This window comes from Rattus norvegicus, chromosome 12 (assembly GCF_036323735.1).
Source record: "Rattus norvegicus strain BN/NHsdMcwi chromosome 12, GRCr8, whole genome shotgun sequence".
In the NCBI taxonomy this organism is placed as follows: domain Eukaryota; kingdom Metazoa; phylum Chordata; class Mammalia; order Rodentia; family Muridae; genus Rattus; species Rattus norvegicus.
In genome coordinates, this window is record NC_086030.1 from 28,093,910 (window position 1) to 28,112,911 (window position 19,002).

The 19,002-nt window shown below is 50.9% G+C and overlaps 1 protein-coding gene across 26 annotated transcripts in view; it reads left to right on the forward strand.

The window, feature by feature from the left end:
• Positions 1–18,768, forward strand: part of Gtf2i (general transcription factor II I) — a 75,334-nt gene extending 56,566 nt beyond the window's left edge. For 23 of the 26 annotated variants that reach the window (XM_063271417.1, XM_063271421.1, XM_008769141.3 and 20 more), the window contains 18 exons: positions 1,436–1,619; positions 2,398–2,456; positions 5,067–5,138; positions 7,168–7,351; positions 9,758–9,816; positions 10,136–10,210; positions 10,433–10,534; positions 11,651–11,716; positions 12,139–12,322; positions 13,036–13,091; positions 13,399–13,479; positions 13,795–13,878; positions 13,982–14,165; positions 14,554–14,582; positions 15,811–15,852; positions 16,429–16,470; positions 17,108–17,182; positions 17,716–18,760. In XM_063271417.1, the coding sequence (XP_063127487.1) occupies positions 1,436–1,619; positions 2,398–2,456; positions 5,067–5,138; positions 7,168–7,351; positions 9,758–9,816; positions 10,136–10,210; positions 10,433–10,534; positions 11,651–11,716; positions 12,139–12,322; positions 13,036–13,091; positions 13,399–13,479; positions 13,795–13,878; positions 13,982–14,165; positions 14,554–14,582; positions 15,811–15,852; positions 16,429–16,470; positions 17,108–17,166 (1,562 nt within the window). In that variant the 3' untranslated portion in view covers positions 17,167–17,182; positions 17,716–18,760. Of the gene's footprint in view, positions 1–1,435; positions 1,620–2,397; positions 2,457–5,066; positions 5,139–7,167; positions 7,352–9,757; positions 9,817–10,135; positions 10,211–10,432; positions 10,535–11,650; positions 11,717–12,138; positions 12,323–13,035; positions 13,092–13,398; positions 13,480–13,794; positions 13,879–13,981; positions 14,166–14,553; positions 14,583–15,810; positions 15,853–16,428; positions 16,471–17,107; positions 17,183–17,715 lie in introns of all 26 variants that reach the window. The other 3 variants (NM_001401209.1, NM_001401210.1, NM_001001512.3) reach the window with 1 other exon arrangement.
• Positions 18,769–19,002: the final 234 nt, after the last annotated feature.

The following is a 19,002-nucleotide window of genomic DNA, read 5'->3' on the forward strand; positions in this document are numbered from 1 at the left end:
CACCCCTGCACACTCATGCACACTCGTGTGTGCAGTAGAGACAGCTCAGGGTAAAGGGGTGACCCAACCCAGCCCTGGCTTAGGAGCATTGGTTCTGGGCAGGAAATGGGAAGGACTTCCTGGTCCGTGAGCTTGGCTAGAGAAGATGGCCGACTGTGGGCGTGGGGACTAAAGGGCTGAGACAGGATGACTTGAGAGCTCACTGTCTAGGAGGCAGTGTCCTTGAATTTTTCTTTCCTTTTATCCTTGTTGAGACAAGGTCACATTGTATTTGTAGCCCAGGCTGGCCTCAGACTCGGCAGTCTCCCTGCCTGTGCCTCTGCCGGCCATTTGAGTGCTGACACTAAAGACTTCCTCTGCATCGACGCCCAGCCATCAGCTCTTCCCTCCTAACTGCTGTCCATTCAAACGGCGTCTTACTTTACAGAAAGCGTGTTAAAATTAGGTCTAGATCCTGTCCTGTTTAACAGACAAGACAGCTGTGGATCTGAGCTGCTTGCTGCTCCTCTCCTTTTACTGCCGTGGTGGGGATTCTGTGTACGTGGATTTCAAACACACTAGAGCCCTTCAGATCTGGCGTTGCTGCTATGAAGGAAGGAGTTAAGACAGGGTCGGGGGATGGCTCCCTTGTTAAAGTGCTTGCCTCAAAAGCGTGAAGCCCCGCGTTTGGTCTCCAGAGCCCGTGGTAAAGAGAAGTGGACCTGGTATTGCCCTTATAACCTCAGCAGTGGGAAGTGCAGACCAGAGGTCCCCAGAGGTCCCCAGAGCTCGCTGGCCGGCCTGCCTAGCCTATGTGGAAAGTTCAGGCTAGCCAATGAGAACCTGTCTCAGAGACAGCTGACAGCTTCTGAGGACCTATACGCTCTACTGACCTTTGCTCTCCACATGCACACATGCGCACAGGTGAACAGAGAAATTAGGACAGAAGACTTAAAGTCCTAATAAGTCTTCCTAAAGGAAGAGTCCATCAATAACAAAGGAACTCGGGCTGGTTAAGCCCTGCCTTGAGCAGCTACCAGGCTGCAGAATATGCAGAGGTCACCTACAGGATCCAGGGACTGGCTGGCTGCTAGTTTGCTGTCAGTCATTTGAATATTTCTTTTAAAAGCTGTTTGGATGTAGTTTCAGACTAGAAATCAGTAAATGCCTTTAATGACCCCCCACATGGTTGGTTGCTGTCTCTCTCTCTCCCCTATTCTCCTCCCTCTCTTCCCATCTCCCTTTTTTCCCTGTCTTCCTCTCCCTCCCAAACCCTTCGGCCTGGACTTACCTGGAACTCCATCCCTGCCTCGGCCTCCTGAGTGCTGGCATTGCAGGCTCACACACATGGCGGCTAGTTTTGTACTTTAGTTACAATCTTTGAAGCTTTGCACTTGGGGGTGTTCTCATGTGTGACCTCAGCCTGAGTCTCCTGACTTGAACTCCTTTTCCACAGCTGAGGCCTTGGGAAGCACAGAAGCCAAGGCTGTACCGTACCAAAAATTCGAGGCCTATCCCAATGATCTCTATGTGGAAGGACTTCCAGAAAACATTCCTTTCCGAAGCCCCTCATGGTATGGAATCCCAAGACTGGAAAAAATCATCCAAGTGGGCAATCGAATTAAATTTGTTATCAAGAGGTAAGATCTGTGGAACAGATTTTAAAAGATTCTTTTTTTCCTGATTAAAGACCCATTTGATGACAGTGGATCTCTTCCTCCTAAGTGGCCCTCCCTCTGTATACTTAAACTCAGTGTTTACATGAACTGGCTGAGCAGGGGTCTCTCTAGTGAGGGCTGAGATTTACAGAGTGGGTCTCAAGAACAGCTCTGTCTTGTGATCATAACTCTTGTCCCAGGGCAGTGAGACAGAGCATTAGGACGCAGGGTGGGTGAGCGGGCGGGCGCTTCTAGGCTGGTCGCCGGTGTATGGCCTAGAGCAGGACTTTCCATCTCCGGGACAGCGGTCGAGGAGGAACGTGACACATAAGAGTATTGTGCCGTGCTTGCACTGGCTGCCGCCTGAAAGACATGTTACAAGTGGGTGGTGTGTGTGGGGAGCAGACACAGAAGGCTGTCGTCACTCACTCCCGGAGCAGTTGCCAGGGCTTCCTTCTGCCTTGTTATTTGGGGCAGTGTTTTGGAGTGTTTGTCAGGATTGAGGTGTGTCAGATGTCCAGTTCTGGTAGGGCAGGAGGTGGCAGGCACGACTGGTGTACATTTATTTCTACAGAGACCCCATATTCCACCTGAATGTAGAACTTGCTGTTTTCAGAACAGCCGCCAGTATGGTTCATTTCCTTGCACTGGAAGGCGGAATGGGCCATATGTAAAAATAGTTGACTGTGTCCAGCTCCGTGGGAGACCTTGACACTGCTCCTGAGTGCTCTAACCACTAATGTCGATAACACTTTCACAGACCAGAACTGCTGACTCACAGTACAACTGAGGTGACTCAGCCACGGACGAATACGCCAGGTACGGTTACACCAAATCCCTTCCTCCTTCCTGCCTTCTTTGATTTAAATAATTAAATTTCTTGAAAAAATATTTTTCCATATTGGTGGGACCTGAGCGCAGTGCCTCACATTTGGCAAGAGCTCTACCACTTTTCCCTTGTTGTTTTGAGATAGACTCGCCCGCCCTAAGTTGCTCAGACTAACCTTTGTAGCAGAGGCTGGGCTTGAACCTGTGATTCTCTTGGATTGGCCTCTGAAATAGCTGAGGTGACAGCTCTGTAGACCAGGCTGGCCACAAACTCGGAGATATCCTTCTGCCTCCCGAATGCTGGGGTCAAAGGTGTGCATTGCCACTGGAAGTTTGATCCTAGCTCACCACATTTTACCTGCGCAGGCGCCGCATCTGGCCAGTAACACTGTCAGTGCAAATGTTCAGACTTTAATCTTTGTTCCTGCAAGGCTCGTTCTCCTAACTAAGCTTGCAAACTGGTAAGCAAGCCCAGCAAGCAAGCCCAGCGAGCAAGCCCAGCGAGCTGTGGAGACGGGGCTCAGTGTTTAAGCTCACACTGCTCTTCCACAGGACAAAGGCCTGCAGCTCCAGCTCCTGGGGGCCTGATGCCCTCTCTGACCTCTGTGACTTCTGCACTCATGTGTTATAAACATATATACATCCATTCATTCAGGCACACAGACATTTGTATGGAATAGGATTATATGTAGAGAGAGAAATTTACATATAGAGAGAAATGTCTGGTGCGATTTGCTGAGACGAGAGCAGTCTGTAGAAGCAGCCAGACATGAGCATGTGCCTCCCACGAAGCCTTCACCAGGAGGGCTGGGCCAAAGTTTGCCACATATTTCAATCTGGCCTGTGTTAGAAACTTTCCCCGCTAAAGCAGAAGAGCGGGGATCCCAACTGTGCCTTTGATAGGCTGAAGTGTGAGTGGCTGGTCATCCTGCTGTTACTTGGGTACAGCGTGTGAGCTAATGTCACGCCTGAGTCCTGAGTCCTCTCCATCTCAGAGTACCTGGAGCGAGTGCCGAAGGCCGACCAGTGTATCAGGGTACAAGAAGTTGAGAAATGGCATATTTTGTGTTCTTGTTTGGTTTGTTTTTGTGGTACTGATACATGATAGGCACCCTCTCTCTGCTGAGCTACACCAGCCTGATGGTGCTTATTTCTGATTAGAAAGTGGTTTTGTTGGTGAGGTTTTGGTTTGTGTGAGTTTCTAGGACCGTGGTGAGCAGGCAGATAGGAGAAGTGCAGCGTGCACTGTGAAGGAAAGGGAAAGCCGTCAGCCTCACCCAGCAGGCTCTCGGGGACCTTCCTTACTTAAGATAGGAATTTAAATGTAAATTCCCTCTCCCTTAGCTTTTCTGATATTTGAGAAGTATGGGAATCCTTCCCCCCTTTATTCCCGAGAGTTTTTATTTTTAAACAAAATCAAATTAAGAGTATTATGTGACCTTCCCTGGGGAGTTGGTTTACTATTGGCCCCAAATACTGGAGGGTGAGCAACAGAGCACAGAGACAAGTCCAGGTCGGTGAATCAGCAGGTTTATTCTCTTCTATGGGAGCTCCAGCGAGGGCTTGCTATTAAGTAGGGGTCATTCGGGGAGCCCCATCTTTCAGACCCCATCTGCAGCCAACTTTAGTGCCTGCAACATTTGCTTGGCCATGTGCAGGTGGGACACTAGGGGGTGAGTGGCGGGATCTGCTGCTCCTCCCCTTCCCCTGCTGTTCCTAGGCCTAGTGACACACAGAGGCAGTCACAGCTGGTCTGGGTTTGAGGTGGCAAAAGAAAGCCACACTGTGCTTGGGGAGGTAGCCCTGCAACAGTCAGCCCCTCCCTCCAGTCCTTGGTCTTCGTGTCACGGCCCACTGCATCCTGGCAGTGCGCCGCACTCCCACAAGAACCACTTCATAAAAGCGGTTTCCTATGCCGGGAGTAGGGTTGCATCCCTTTTATCCCAACACTCTGGGAGGCAGAGGCAGGAGGATCTCTATGTATTTGAGAATATGGTCTATATACTGATTTCTAGGACAGCCAGGGCTACAAGGAGAAACCCTGTCTCACAAACAAACAAAATCCCTATCTGATGTTTTTGTGTTTATAGGCTGTTGTAAGACTTTCTCACCCAACCATAAAAACCACAGGAGTTTCACAAGTATGCCAGCCCCCTGCACCCTGGGTGTCAGACTGCCACGTCAGAGGTGCTCATACATACTCCGATGCTCAGGACAGGGACTGTGTAGCCTACGCTGGCTATAACCCTCCTTCCTCCTTCTCCTTAGTGCACGCATGCTTTTCTGAATTTGTAAAGCCCTCAGATGTTATGGTCAACCATGTAATGGAAAGCTCCCACCAGTCGCACCTCCCTGTTAGCCACAGTTCAGTGTGGGACCTCCCGGCCCCTCTGTGGGCCTCACTTACCTGGTCCTGTGGCCAGCACAGTGCAAAGGTGACTGGAGCTCCAGCTTCAGGGTGGCAACAGCCAAGTCCCACTGTGGGTGAGGACTTGGCATCAGTCTCAGGGAAGGGGAGTCTCTCCTCCCGGAGTTTGTGAATCGCGTCCGTCGGTCCTGGGAAGAGCATTACTGGTTACATTTGGTTTTGCTTCTTTCCAGTCAAGGAAGATTGGAACGTCAGGATCACCAAGCTCCGCAAGCAGGTGGAGGAGATCTTTAACTTGAAGTTTGGTAAGTGGAGTCGTGGCTCTGCCCAGTCTGCAGACAGTGGCCATGTTCTGAACTAGTCTGTGGAGTTGAGAACGTAGTGGAGGAGGCTCCAGAGAACCAGCCTTAACTCTCCCCTGCTGGTCAGCTCGCCCCATAAACCATCGCTCTGCTCCTGTTTCCTCCGGTGTCACAGTGGGGGTGACAGGGAGACCCTTAGCGTCACTGTGCACCTCTCCTGGGTGGCATGGGGGCTTCGTCGCTTGCTCCTGCTTCCAGGGAACCGTCCTGAGTTTCTCAGCTCAGAGCAGGTTTCACCCTGCCGTAGTCAGCCGTGGAGAAGAAAGGATGGCGGGGAGGGCTCTCTCTACTGTTAATATCTGCTCTGAGGGTCTTGAGCCCAGTGCTTCTGGGAGCTCTCAGCTGGGGCATCCACAGAGTTTCCGGGAAGATTCAGGCCTGCAGGACAGCAGGGTAACTCAGCTGTCAGCCCCATGTTGCGTTTAGTGGCTCGCTTCTGCCTCAAACACGTTTTCTCATAACCTGGCTGTTGACTGCTCTGAAAATGTTTAAGTGTTTTTAAAAGTACTGTTCATGAGCGGGAAAGCGACCAGGTAGTTAAGAACACTGGCTGCTCTTCCAGAATGTCTGCTTTAGGTTCTGAGCACCCATAGGGACGGCTCTCGGGCGGCCTCAGCTCCAGGTCAAGGGGAACTGCCTCCTTCCGGTCTCTTGGGGGCCAGGAATGCATGGGATGCATACATGCACAGGAAGTAAAATGCGTTTATTTTAAGAGAAATTTGTTTTTAAAGTACTGCTTGTTTTCTGGGTTTGATGGTTCATGCTTCTAAGCTTAGCTCTTGAGAGGCTGAGGTGTAAAATTATCCTTTTACTTTCTTGATGTAACTGTAACTGCCTCTGTCTGCTAACCTAGGCCTAGAGCTGGAAGCTTCCGGACTCCACACAATCTAATCTTGGCCTAGAGTGTTTTAGCCTCTGAGACTTTCTGGGGAAAAAGCTCCCTCTTAACTAGTTCTTTCTGGTCTCTGGCTAGCTGGTCAACTCAGCCGTTCTGGCCCAAACTCCTCTCCAAGTTGACTGATTTAATTCTCTCAGGTTCAACAGAATTGCTCTGCTTGGCCTCACACTAACTCTGGTGATCTGTTCCAGTCTCTGGCTCCTTCTCTCTTTACCCTGTCTCTGTAAAACTGTCCGAGAAAAACTCCCTCCTTTCTCTCTCCATGCTGCTGTCTCTTAAGTAGTCTCTCTTTCTCTCTGTTCTCATGAGAGGTGGGCATGTCCTATTCTGCCAAATCTTTCTCTGATTCGTCACTTTGTCTGCCACTCAGTTAGGACTCACTTTCAAGCATGGCTGCTTCCTTCTGCAATCTAACTTTACCTTCATCGTGTGGGATTAAAGGTCTATGCTAAGGACTGAGCCACCACAACTAGAGATGGCTTTTTTATCAGTAAATAATATAATCTGGGGGTTCACAGTGTGATCAAATATCCTGAAACACTAAGGCAGGAGGATTACTATCAGATTGATTAGTTCAAGTCCAGCCTGGTGTAATACTAAGAGCCTGCCCTAAAAAAACAAAACAAAATCACTGATTTTCAAAAGTGTAATGGTATAATTTAATTCCTTTTTTTTTTTTTTGATTCTAGGTTTGTTTGTTTTTAAATTTTATTGTATGTGTGTGGGTGTCTTGCCTACATGTATGCATGTACACGATGTGTGTCTAATGCCTGTGGAGGTCTGAAGAGGGCATCAGATGCATAGAAGTGGAGTTATGGATGGCACCATGTGGGTGCTGGGAACAGGATCCCAGGTCCTCTACAAGAGCAGCAGGCGCTCTTGATTTCTTTGCTGTCTCTCCAGTGCCAGCATTTTTTATTGTTTCCTTCCGCTAGCTTCAGACCAAGCTAGATCTTAGTGAGTGGCTGCGTGGTTGGATTGTAAGGAAGCAATACCTGCTTGATTACAGATACAAGCGGAAGTATTCCCGTGTGAAAGTCCGTGCCCACGAGCTAGCTTCTCTTTGTCTTTCAGCTCAAGCTCTTGGCCTCACAGAGGCTGTGAAGGTGCCGTATCCTGTGTTCGAATCCAACCCAGAATTTCTGTATGTGGAAGGGCTCCCTGAGGGGATCCCCTTCCGAAGCCCTACCTGGTTTGGGATTCCACGCCTTGAGAGGATTGTCCGTGGGAGCAATAAGATCAAGTTTGTTGTTAAAAAGTAAGTTGTCCTTTTCCCCACGGCCATTGGCCATGGTCCCAGCTAGGCCAGTGCCTCTGCAAGGGCCTCATCCTGGTCCTGACTTCCTGAGTTGGAGAGAGAAGTGACTGCCATCCATCCCTGTGCATTTCTGTCACAGCGCAGGTTCAGGACACCAAGCTTTGCTGACCCAGGGATTAAACCCAGGGCCACACAGGCCGCTGAAGTTCTAGCCCCTCACTGGGATTCGAGGCACTCACTGCTCCCCTGAACCCCCTCCAGCCAAAGCCCACGCTGTCTGCTGGTGGGAGGATTTGGTCTGGTGTTGATCTGCTATTTTAAAAGGTGCTATGGGAGCCAGAGAGACTAACAGACTTAGTCTCGTTTTTATTGTGGGGAAGACACTCGATGACAAAGGCGACTATTGTGAGAGAAAGCATTTAGCCAGGATCTTGCTTACGATTTCAGAGGCTTGGTCCATTGTCACCAAGGCTGGGAACACAGTGGCAGGCATGGTGGCAGGCATGGCGCTGGAGAAGTAGCTGATCCACACGCAGTGGGCCTAATACGGGCTTTTAAAACCCCAGTACCCACCTCTTCGTACCAGCAGTGTCGCTCCTTGGTGACCGAGCACTCCCTCTCTGTGTCAGTTCACACTCAGTCCCCGCTGAATCCTCGTGATACATGAGCTCGTTTTTCACACTGCCGTGTTCCACTCCCCGGCCCCATGGGCTTCTAGCCATAGCATAATGCAGAAATACAATTAGCCTGACTTCCAAGATCCCCATAGTCTGCAAGAGTCTCAACGCTATTTAAAATTCTTAAGTTCAGCATCTTCTGAGGCTCATGGCAACCCCTGTAAAATCAAGAACAGAGGAAGAACTTCCATGGCACAGGGTGTACACACCATTCCTCGGGACGAGGGGCAGAGTGAGGGAATACTGGAGCAAGGCAAGACTGAAACCCAGCATCTCCACGTCTGCTGTCCGAGCGAGCAGGCAAGCGAGCGCTCTTCAGGTCCCTAAGTCTTTGTAGCTTTGTGGCTGCAGCGCACCTCTCTCCCTTGGGCTGGTTCCACACTGGTTTGCAGCTTTTGACTGCTGGTGTCCAACCATGCTGGATCCCAACACCTTCATCCCCTCTGGGGCTCTGTACTGGGGTACCCCTGTCACACGACCACCTCTGCAGCTTTCCTTAGCCGTGGAGGGAGATCCCTCTCTTGTATCCTTGACTCTAAGGCTGCCAGGTTCTTCTTTAGTTCCTTTTTGCAGTTGGAGGTTAGCTGGTGGGGTCTTGCCCAGGGGTCCCACTCCCTTATTCCCCCTGGCATAGATGTTGTATCTCTGTGAGCACAGGACTTGGGTTCAGTGCATTTCCTGCTGACCCTTTCTCACCAAGCTGTACACTTTGTATTTCTCTCTGTCCAGCTTGCTCCTCTCCATTACAGATGGGCATAGAGGGTTACCAGTCACCACGGGCACCGCCAGTACTCGGTGGCTGGCAACCCCCTCTGCTTGCACCATTCATCCAAGACTCTGCAACTTAAGCTCAGGCAGATTTTTCAGACAAGGGCAAAAAATGACCACAGCACTATTCTTCCCCTCTGAAACTTCTTGAGCTGGACCCGCAGTTTACCTCACCCTAAGTCCTGTCTTCCATGCCCTCCTAGTGTGGCCCACTAAGCCCTAATTAAAGCATTCAGCTGCTTTTCTACTAGAGGTTACACTGTGCTAGCAAGCAGCATGGTCAGGCCTGTCACAGCAATACCCCACTCCTGGTACCAATGTGTTACTGTCCTTTCGCTATGAAGAGACACATGACCAAGACAATGCTGGTAATAGGAAGCATTTAATTGGGGGCTTGCTTTTAGTTTCAGAGGCATATTCCATTAGCAGCAGCAGCAGCAGCCTGGGGAGGAGCATGGCAGCAGACAGGGCAAGCATGATGCTGGAGAAGGAGCTGAGCTACATCCTGATCTGAAAGCAAGGAGAGAGACAGACAGACAGACACAGACTCTGTTCTTGGTGTGGGTTTTTGAAACAATGCCCCCCAGAGGCCACACCTACCCCCATAAGTACCTCTTAATCCTTCTCAAATAGGGCCACTTCTTGGTGCCGAGCATCCAAATAAATGAGCCTATGGTTGCCACTGTTATCAACTACTGCAGATGCTCGGGCTAGCATTGGCTGCTCTTCTAGAGGACCTGAGTTCAATTCTCAGGACCCACATGGCAGCTCACACCCATCTGTCTTCAGTCCTGGGGACCCAACACCCTCTTCTGACCTCCACGGACACCAGGCATGCACATGGTATATAGACAGACAAACGGATGTCATGGAAACCATGAATACACATGTGTGTTCATTGTTGAGAAGTGGTTCTGGCTGTGTGCTGTATGGAGAGTGACACACTGTATGCTCTCTCTAGGCCCGAGCTAGTTGTGTCCTACTTGCCTCCTGGGATGGCTAGCAAAATCAACACTAAAGGTAAGGGGCTGAGCCTCGCTCGGGGCATGAACACACCGAGTGCTTTTCCACTCTCCCATCTTGCCCTGAGTTGAGCTTGTTGCCACTGTGGCCTTTGTTTTATTTCTCGTCTTTCTTCCGTTTTCTTGTCACTTCATTGGACGCTGTTGTCCTGCTTTGTTTGTCGGTGCTCATGCGGAGGGTCATGCTGCCCGTTAATGCTTCCTTCCGCTCTCTTTTTAAAAAGAACGGAACTGGATGACTTAACGCTCTGCTTGTATAAAGTAGCCCTTTGTATCTTTCACAGCTTGCAAAGGTAACCTTGCAATTTGCCTTATAGCATTGCAGTCCCCGAAACGACCACGAAGCCCTGGGAGCAACTCCAAGGTCCCTGAAATCGAGGTCACTGTGGAAGGTGAGATGTTACAGTTGTCTGAACGAAGTAACGTGTGTGCACGTGAGGTCTTATGTCTGAAAAGCCCCTGTGGCGATGCTAAGTTTATGGATGTTTTGCTTTCTGATGCATGAGTATATTCGTGCTAGTGCATGCTCTTGTGCATGGTCGTGTTTCCAGTACCAAGGCTGTATTCTGGTACACGCACACGGTAACCTTGGTTTTCCTTTGAATTTTATCTAGGCCCCAACAACAACAGTCCTCAGACCTCTACCGTTCGAACTCCTACCCAGACCAACGGTTCAAACGTTCCCTTCAAGCCTCGAGGGAGAGAGTTTTCCTTTGGTAAATAGAGAATTAACACACCATGTCAGCGAGGCGTGGCTTTCCTTGGTAGAGTCAGTGTGTCTGAGGGTAAACGTGCAGCACGAGCCCTTGATGCCCTGGCTTTGTTCTGTGCCGTGGGCGAGTCTCTTCCTACAGGCCATGTGCAAGGGCACCGGAGTTAAACAGCTGAGTTGAATTACATGAGTATTGGAGGGGCAGGCAAAGCCACCGTATTAAAAACCTGTGTGTTTATTGTATAGAGACTTAGAGTAATCTGTGAAGCTGGTTCTGGGACACGGGACTAATAAGCAAGGAAGAGAGAAACAAAGGAAGGTGCAAAAGTTCAGAGCTTTTCAGCATCCGGCTTGGCTCTGAATTAATGACACGGACACCTGGGAGATTTATTATAACCTTCTGGGCACTAAGGTGTGTGGGTTTGGTCTGCTCCAATAACCTGTCTGTGCTGGCCTGCCAGCCACAGCCCAGCACAAGGCGTTACCTGCCATCGTAGTCTTTCTCTGGCACCTCCCTCTTTTGAGACCTCGCGGTGACTCTCTCCACCTGGGACCCCTGGCTAGGACAGGAAGTCCCTCCTCCTTCTCTCCTGCCCAGCTGTAGCTGTCCAGCCCTTCACTGACCAATCAGAGGATGACAGAGAACAGTGACTAATAAAATACCAAGTTAGGAAAGGCTTCGACAGTGATGACAGTGCCAGCCTGATGTCTGGGCACAGTGACGATCAGGAGAGGGTGGGGGAGGAGGGCGTGCTCAGCACCCCTGACATGTGTACTTACATGAAAGCCCTGTTCCACAGCCTCTGCCTCCAGCAAGCACACAAGGCCCTGACCTGCTCGTTTGTCCTGTGCTTTGTAAAGCTTCGAAAGCAGAGATAAGATGAGAGCAGGGGTGTTCCAGGCTCCTTTCACCTCAGCCCTCAGGGGGCAGAGGCAGGCCAAGCTCTGAGTTCGAGCCCAGCCTGGTCTTCAGAGTGAGTTCCAGGACAGCCAGGGCTACACAGAGAAGCCCTGTCTCAAGAAACCTAAACAAACAAACACATTAAATGAAACACTCGGTGAGAAATGCCAGCCCTCACCCTGGGAAAGCCTTGCTGACTGGCCTGTTGCTCTCCCACAGAGGCCTGGAACGCTAAGATCACAGACCTGAAGCAGAAAGTGGAGAATCTCTTCAATGAAAAGTGCGGTAGGTCTGCTTTGGAGAGCTATGGAGTAAGTTCCCTGATAGCAGCAATGTGAGTTTGACGTCTACACTGCGGCTTTGGAAATGTGTTGGTTTTGACCTTCCATTTCTGCCCATGTAACTGAGTATCAAGAATTCCCAGAACAGGGGTTGGGGATTTAGCTCAGTGGTAGAGCGCTTGCTAAGCAGGAAAAAAAAAAAGAATTCCCAGAACATTAAATTAAAATAAATGTTTTTTTTTTCTCTTTTTTTCGGAGCTGGGGACCAAATCCAGGGCCTTGCGCTTGCTAGGCAAACGCTCTACCACTGAGCTAAATCCCCAACCCCATGGTTTTTCAAATAAGCATGGTTTTGTAGCTGCAACAGAATGTTACAAATGCCTTTTCTAAGACGTGCTTCAGAACAAGAGTCGCCATGTGTTACAGGGGAAGCTCTTGGCCTTAAGCAGGCTGTGAAAGTACCGTTTGCGCTATTTGAGTCCTTCCCAGAGGACTTCTACGTAGAAGGCTTACCCGAGGGCGTGCCCTTCCGAAGACCATCCACTTTTGGCATTCCAAGGCTGGAGAAGATCCTCCGGAACAAGGCCAAGATAAAGTTCATCATTAAAAAGTAAGAACCTTAGCCGGGGAGGCCGTCTGTGGGCTGGGTCAGCAGGGTTGGCAATGTGGTAGCCTGAGTTGAAGTAGCTCTTCAAGGGACTGAGTTACTGTAGGGACAGAGAGACAGCCCAGTGGTCAAGAGTGCTTGCCGCACAACTTTGAGACCCTGAATTCTGATGCCAGCTCCCACATAATCTGGAGTAATCTTGAGCCTATAACCTTAGTGCTGGGGGCTGGACCAAGATGGAGGGATATCGGCACCTACTGCCCAGGGATGGGAATGTGAGCTGAAGGTTCCAGGAGAGATCCTGCCTGAAAGAGAGTAGTGGAGGACATGGTGCCCCCCCCCCCGCCTCTGTGCATGCACAGGCTTGTGCACCAGCACACGTGCAGACACCACAGCCTCTTATTTAGTTCATGATTATTTTGTGGAAAGTGTTGTTTCCACGCCTGCTCTTCACGCATATACCCAGGCGGCAGGCATATCTGTTTGCTGTTCCTGCGCTTGGCTCTCTACCAAGTCTCAGGACATGCTGCCACCTGGCAGGTCCAACAGCAGTAGACATCAATCAGTGTCATTGGTCCTCCTGGACATACTCCTCATGCACCAAGGTTTCTTCCCAGGGTTGCCTGTTGCAGAGCTGCAGGCCCCATCCTGCTGCATCTTCCCTGGGTACCTTGCTCTGGGTTAACCAGCCCATGCCTTTTTCTTCTTGCTTGTAGACCTGAGATGTTCGAGACGGCCATCAAAGAGAGCACCTCTTCCAAAAGCCCTCCGAGTGAGTGTCCTTTGAAAGCAGCACCCATGGTAGCCTACCTTTTGGGCAGTCATTAGTTCTGAAGCAGCTAACGCTGTGCACAGGGTTCGGCTACACACAAAGACACAACAGAACAGGAAGATGGGCGCACCAGTCAGTCTGCCATCTTTAGTGTCTTACTAGAAGAAAAGCAGTGTGCAAGTACCAGCCCCACTGGGCCAGACAGCAGCCAGATCGTGGCTGACGGCAACAAGCCAGCGTTGGGTCATCAGAGACATTTTTGACTGTTACGTGTTGTCTGAACCCTAACATTCAGTTTTGCTTTCAGGGAAGACGAACTCATCCCCCAGTGTCAATACGACAGCCTCAGGTGTGGAAGATCTTAACATCATTCAGGTGACAATCCCAGGTACACAGTTCTGCCTGTGCAGTCCTGTTTCTGGGCTGCTTCGGTGCTTTGGGACAGCTCACATTGTGGACCGTGTTGTCAGATTCACCTAAGCTTCCCTCTGTCAGTTTAGCACCCTCTGCTGGCTGCATTGGGCACACACGGTAAACAGTCACACGGGCAGGCAAGACGCCCAGGCCCAGACACATACAGAAATCTGTAAAGAAAAGGCAGATCGTTTTTAGTTTGGCCACCCACCATGCCTGCCTTAGAAGTTCTCCCTAGGAGACATGCGAGCTCATGCCCGTGTGTTCCCCCCCAACCCCTGTTTTCTAGATGACGACAACGAACGACTCTCCAAAGTCGAGAAGGCCAGGCAGCTTCGGGAGCAAGTCAACGACCTCTTCAGCCGAAAGTTTGGTGAGTTCATAAGTGGAGGGAGCTAGTGACGCAGAGCCAGCTTTGTGTCTCAGGTTGGCCTGAGGGTGACAGTCATGGCCCTGTGCTGTCTGTCTCTCTGCAGGTGAAGCTATTGGGATGGGCTTCCCCGTGAAGGTCCCCTACAGGAAAATCACCATCAACCCTGGCTGCGTGGTGGTCGATGGCATGCCCCCGGGGGTGTCCTTCAAAGCCCCCAGCTATCTGGAGATCAGCTCCATGAGAAGGATCTTAGATTCTGCTGAGTTTATCAAGTTCACTGTCATTAGGTGAGCATTTCCTGCTTAGTCATTAGAACAAGTCTGGAGGCCTCAAGGCTAAGTCATATCCCAGGGGCTGTGGAGACTGGTGGATGTCAGTTCCAGTTTGTGCAGGACTACACAGAGGAAACCCTGTCTGGACAAACCAACCCCTAACCCGCTGTGCACTGTACATACCACATACTACATGCGATTAATTACAAATAACCGATACCACATTGTGTATGACACGAGTTAACAACAGGACAGGAGGCATTGTCACTAGGGCGTTGTCTCATGGGCACCGTGTGTGTCTCCTCCAGGGTTACTGAGTAGGCCGTGAGTGGCTAGATTAACACGATAAGCGAATGTCATGTAAAGCAGAAGCATCCGTGATACAATCTGTTTTTCTCTCTAGACCATTCCCAGGACTGGTGATTAATAACCGTGAGTATCCACGCAGCTTTGCTTTTTTGTCTTTTTTCTGGGGATCTGGGAGGGCATGTGAGTGTCTGTGGGTGTGGTGCAGGCGCAGCCTACGAGATAACACATCGGTCATCCATTGTGTCACCCGTCCCCAGTGCCCTGCCTGCCTGTGACACTGGCTGTGTTGTTTGCCCCTTCCCTCGTCCTCACTTAGTCGGACTTGTTAACTGGGGGTGGGCTGAGACGGTTCTAAAGGCTCGCTCACTCTAGGGGGAACTTGGAAAGCTACTTCCTGCCTGGCTTAGTAAGCCATTTGGCCGCTGTTATCCTGAACTCCATGCATCAGAGTTCAGGGGACTGTAGGGCACAAACGTGCCAGGCGCAAAGGAGGAAACCCAGTTCCAGTGCTTGGGAGGCGGAAGCAGGAGGATCAGGCTGGAGTCCGCTGTGTGGAGAGTCTGAGGCCAGCCTGGGCCACATGGGACCCTATCCCCACAAAGACGGGGGCAGAAGCTGGTGGCTCCACTGGCAAAGCCGACTTCCATCCCCAGGCTCACGTACAGGAGGGAGGAGAGGCCCAGGCCCAGGGCTGCCCTCTGGCCTCACATGCACGCTGTGGCACGTGTGCTCACACAAACTTCATACACACACAGTGATTTTTTTTGTTGAATTTTCCTTGCAAACTTCAGTTCATCTGTCTTTCTTTTAAAAGACAGCTCTTACGTATCACTGTGGCTGGCCTGGAACTCAGAGAGATCCCCCTGCCTCTGCCTCCTGAGTCTCACAGCATGACCAGCTCTCCTGTTCTGTGTGTGGTTTTAATTTCTGAAGGGCAGTCTGGTGCGAGCCACTGCTTGTGGGCTCCTGTCTCAGCCTCACTCTTGGCCTTGTGCAGGCCTCTGGCTTCAGTGTGTGCTGGCTGCTGCGAAAGTCATGATTTTGGTGGCATCTAGCCAGGACCATTGGTGTCCCTTCCTTCTTTTTCTTTCCCCTTTTTTATTTATTCATTTGTATGTGGGGTCCTGGGGTCATTTCCCGGTCAGTGGTTAGACGACAACTTGTGTACTCACTTCTCTCCTTCCGTTGTGTGGGGCCGGCCCAGTGACTGAGCTGTCTGTCAGGTTCGCAGGCAGTCACCTTTACCTGCTAAGTCCGTCTCTCTTCCACTCTTACACTAGAGGCACAGAATCAAAACTCAGCCTGGTCAGACGTCACAGCCATCTAAACTGTCTGTCCCCTTTCGTTACAGAGCTGGTTGATCAGAATGAGTCTGAAGGCCCTGTGATACAAGGTGAGGAGAGCGCAGTGGGGGTACATACTGCTTACATGGTTGCCCCAGTCCCCCGAGGCTCATGCTGTACCTGCGTACCGTCAGAGCACACACTCAGTTTTACAGGGTGGCAATTGTAAGCCACACCCTGTGTAAACCCATGATCCCAGGTTATCCATGACGTCATGGCGCTCAAGGCCGTGACATCTGCCAGTGTAAGTGTGTGCTTAGGCAGGGGTATGTGTGCACACGCATGTGGAGGCCAGAAGCTGACAGGCTTGGGCTGGAGAGATGGCTCAGTGGTTAAGAACATTGCCCACTCTTCCAGAGGTCCTGAGTTCAAATCCCAGCAACCACATGGCAGCTTAGAACTAACTGTCTTCTGACTCTGTCTCCAGGGGCTACCTAAGGCATCAGACACATGCACGGTACAGACACACACGCAGACAAAATAACCAAATAATTACAATAAAAAGGAAGTTGTCAGGCTGTTTCTGTCCTTGGGTGTTCTTCCTCTTCCTCCTCCTCTCCTTCAAGTCTCTTTAAACAGTAACCTTTGAAAACGGGTCAAATGACACTTGATGTGTTTCTCTTTAGAATCAGCTGAGGCAAGCCAGTTGGAAGTTCCAGCAACAGAAGGTAAGGGCGGTGCTGTTCCTACTCTCATGCTCTGTGTCTTAGTTTCTTAGTGAGTTGATTGGGTTTAATATATATATTAATATATACATATTAATATATATAATATATATCATATATATGATATATATATGTGGGTGTTTTGCCTGCTTATATGTGTATGTAGTACCCAAGGAAGCCAGAAGAGGGCATCAGACACCCCCTCTGAAGTAAGAGTTACAGATGGTGAGAGTTGAACTCGGGTCCCATGGAAGAGCAACCAGTGCTCTTAACTGCTGAGCCATCTCTCCAGCCCCACACTGATAAGATTTCTTCCATGAACACTGTGACAGGCTTCCTCTCTGTTCTCCCTGTGTGGCTCTGGCTAAATTCTCGGTCCCTGTACCTTAGACAGGACAGGACCGTAAATACAAAACAATATGGAATCTGTTACTTGGAAATGAAGTCATGAGCTGGATGTGGCTCAACAGAGAACCCTTGGCAAGCATTTGTAAGGCCCAGGATTCCATAACAAAATCACATTATGCAGAAGCCTCGTCGGAGGGTTTCAGGCAGATCTTAGGTTCACATGGCTGGCCTTACTGGCAAGCAGGTTTGCACCAGCAGTTAACCCCCTGTTACCCCTTTGCTTCTTCTGTAGAAATCAAAGAGACAGATGGGAGCTCACAGATCAAGCAGGAGCCAGACCCCACGTGGTAGACCGTGGCTCTCCAGGGTAAGAGCCTTGCCCCAGCTGCCCTTCGTCCATGCAAGCCAATGTGTAGACAGCCCTCTGCTCTAGCTGTGAGATGGGAGGCCACCCTCGGGACAGGTGGCCCAGGGGTTTCTCTCACTCAGAGATGTGTCTGAGTCAAGTGAGGTGGCGGGGCAGGTGGGTGTCTTGTGAGTTCCAGGCCAGCCAGGCTCCGTGGTCAGACCCTGTCTCAGGGTGGGGTAGGGTAGTCTTCCTTGAAAGAGACATGCTTGTTTTGAGCCTGCGTCCCAAGGTTGCCTCCTCTCTGACCTCCTTAGGCCAGTCACAAGCCCAGCCCCATCAGCTGCTGCCTTGCACAGTGTGACCCAGCCCCAGCCTGCCTTCTGCCATGGTGGGCTGTGCCTTACCCTGTCAGATCACAGGCTCAGGCTTTCCCGTCTTTCACAACTTCGTCAGGGCTTCTACTTCTATCAGATGGCTACAGAGTGTGTGACAGGAGGTGGTCAGGCCCCGTCATGTGACTCACCCCTGCCTGCTTGTCTGTTTCTCTGCAGTTCGGCTCCCGGCGTGAGTGGTGGAGAAGAGCTTTCGGACCCGCTCCGGCCAGCTCTGTAATATACTTGTATAACAGAAATACCTTCTATACAAACCTTCTTTTCTACTTTTAGATAGAAATGTCTACTTTCTCAGCAGTTCTGTGAATTGAACTACATAGCGTGATGAGATGCGCGTGCCTGGCTGGCTTGGGAATGCACTAGAAGGATTTTGCAGCAGTGCTGGAAGGAGGCGGGGATGGCAGGGACGACTCTTAGGGTTTCTCATGCATCGGGCAGAGCCTTGGGCTGAGGGGCGTATCCCCGTCAGTGAGCTATTCCTCCAGAGCATCTTGGCTTCCGCAGGGAAGGAAACCCCTGTGCTAGTCAGTGCGTTAGTTTTTCTATTGAAAACCAGTTCCGTGATCTTGCACTCAGCTCCCCCTCCTGCCCAGGGGAGGGCTGCTGTCTGTGTATGTGACTAAGCCTCCTCCCGAGTTCCATTATGAGTCCTCTGTCCTCACTGTCATTCAAAGCAAAGCCGGCCAGTGAGCAGCCAGTGCGTCCGAGTGCAACTGGAGAGGCTGACCTCGGAGTCTCTCTCGAGGTTACTTTGCAGCAAGTAAATTTCTGGGCGTATCCAGAAGGTCAGAGGCCAGTGGTCAGGTGTGCATGCTTGAGCAGCTGGATGACTCAACCCTCCCTAACCACCAGGACCTGCAGTGACCTGGGGTGCTCTGGGTGGAGTCAGGCTGGCCTTGTGTCTGCCTGGTTGGTTGTCTCTAACCACCTGTCTGGCCTCGGTGCCAGGGTGGGGAGTGGGGTACCTTGGTGTCCTCGCCCTCTGTGGGGCTCCACGTGGGAGCTCGCAGACGATGCCACTGTATAAGGCAGCAGCTCTCAGCAGTTAGAGGGTGTGAGGGCACCGCTCTCAGTAGCGTCACCACGATGTTCACCATGGGAAATTATATCACACGGTAGCAGAAATAGGCATTTTATGTGTTCCTTATATTTTACCTCAGATTGTAGATATAGGGTAATAAATAAAATCCATCCATGCCTTTCACACGCAAACTCCTTCTTTTCACGCTGTCTTCGTGAGCACCTGGGGAGGTGGGTGTGGGCTGGTGGGGTTCGCCACGCTTCTGGTGTTTCTGAAGAAACCACTGGTTTGTCGAGCGGGAGCTGTGCCCAGCCCTCACACATGTTGGAGATGAGGAGAACTCTGAGGCCAGAGCCACCCCACCGGGGAGCCCTCAAGTCCCTGCTGGAGGATGTGGAAGATGATGCCCGTTGAGGGTGGCCGGG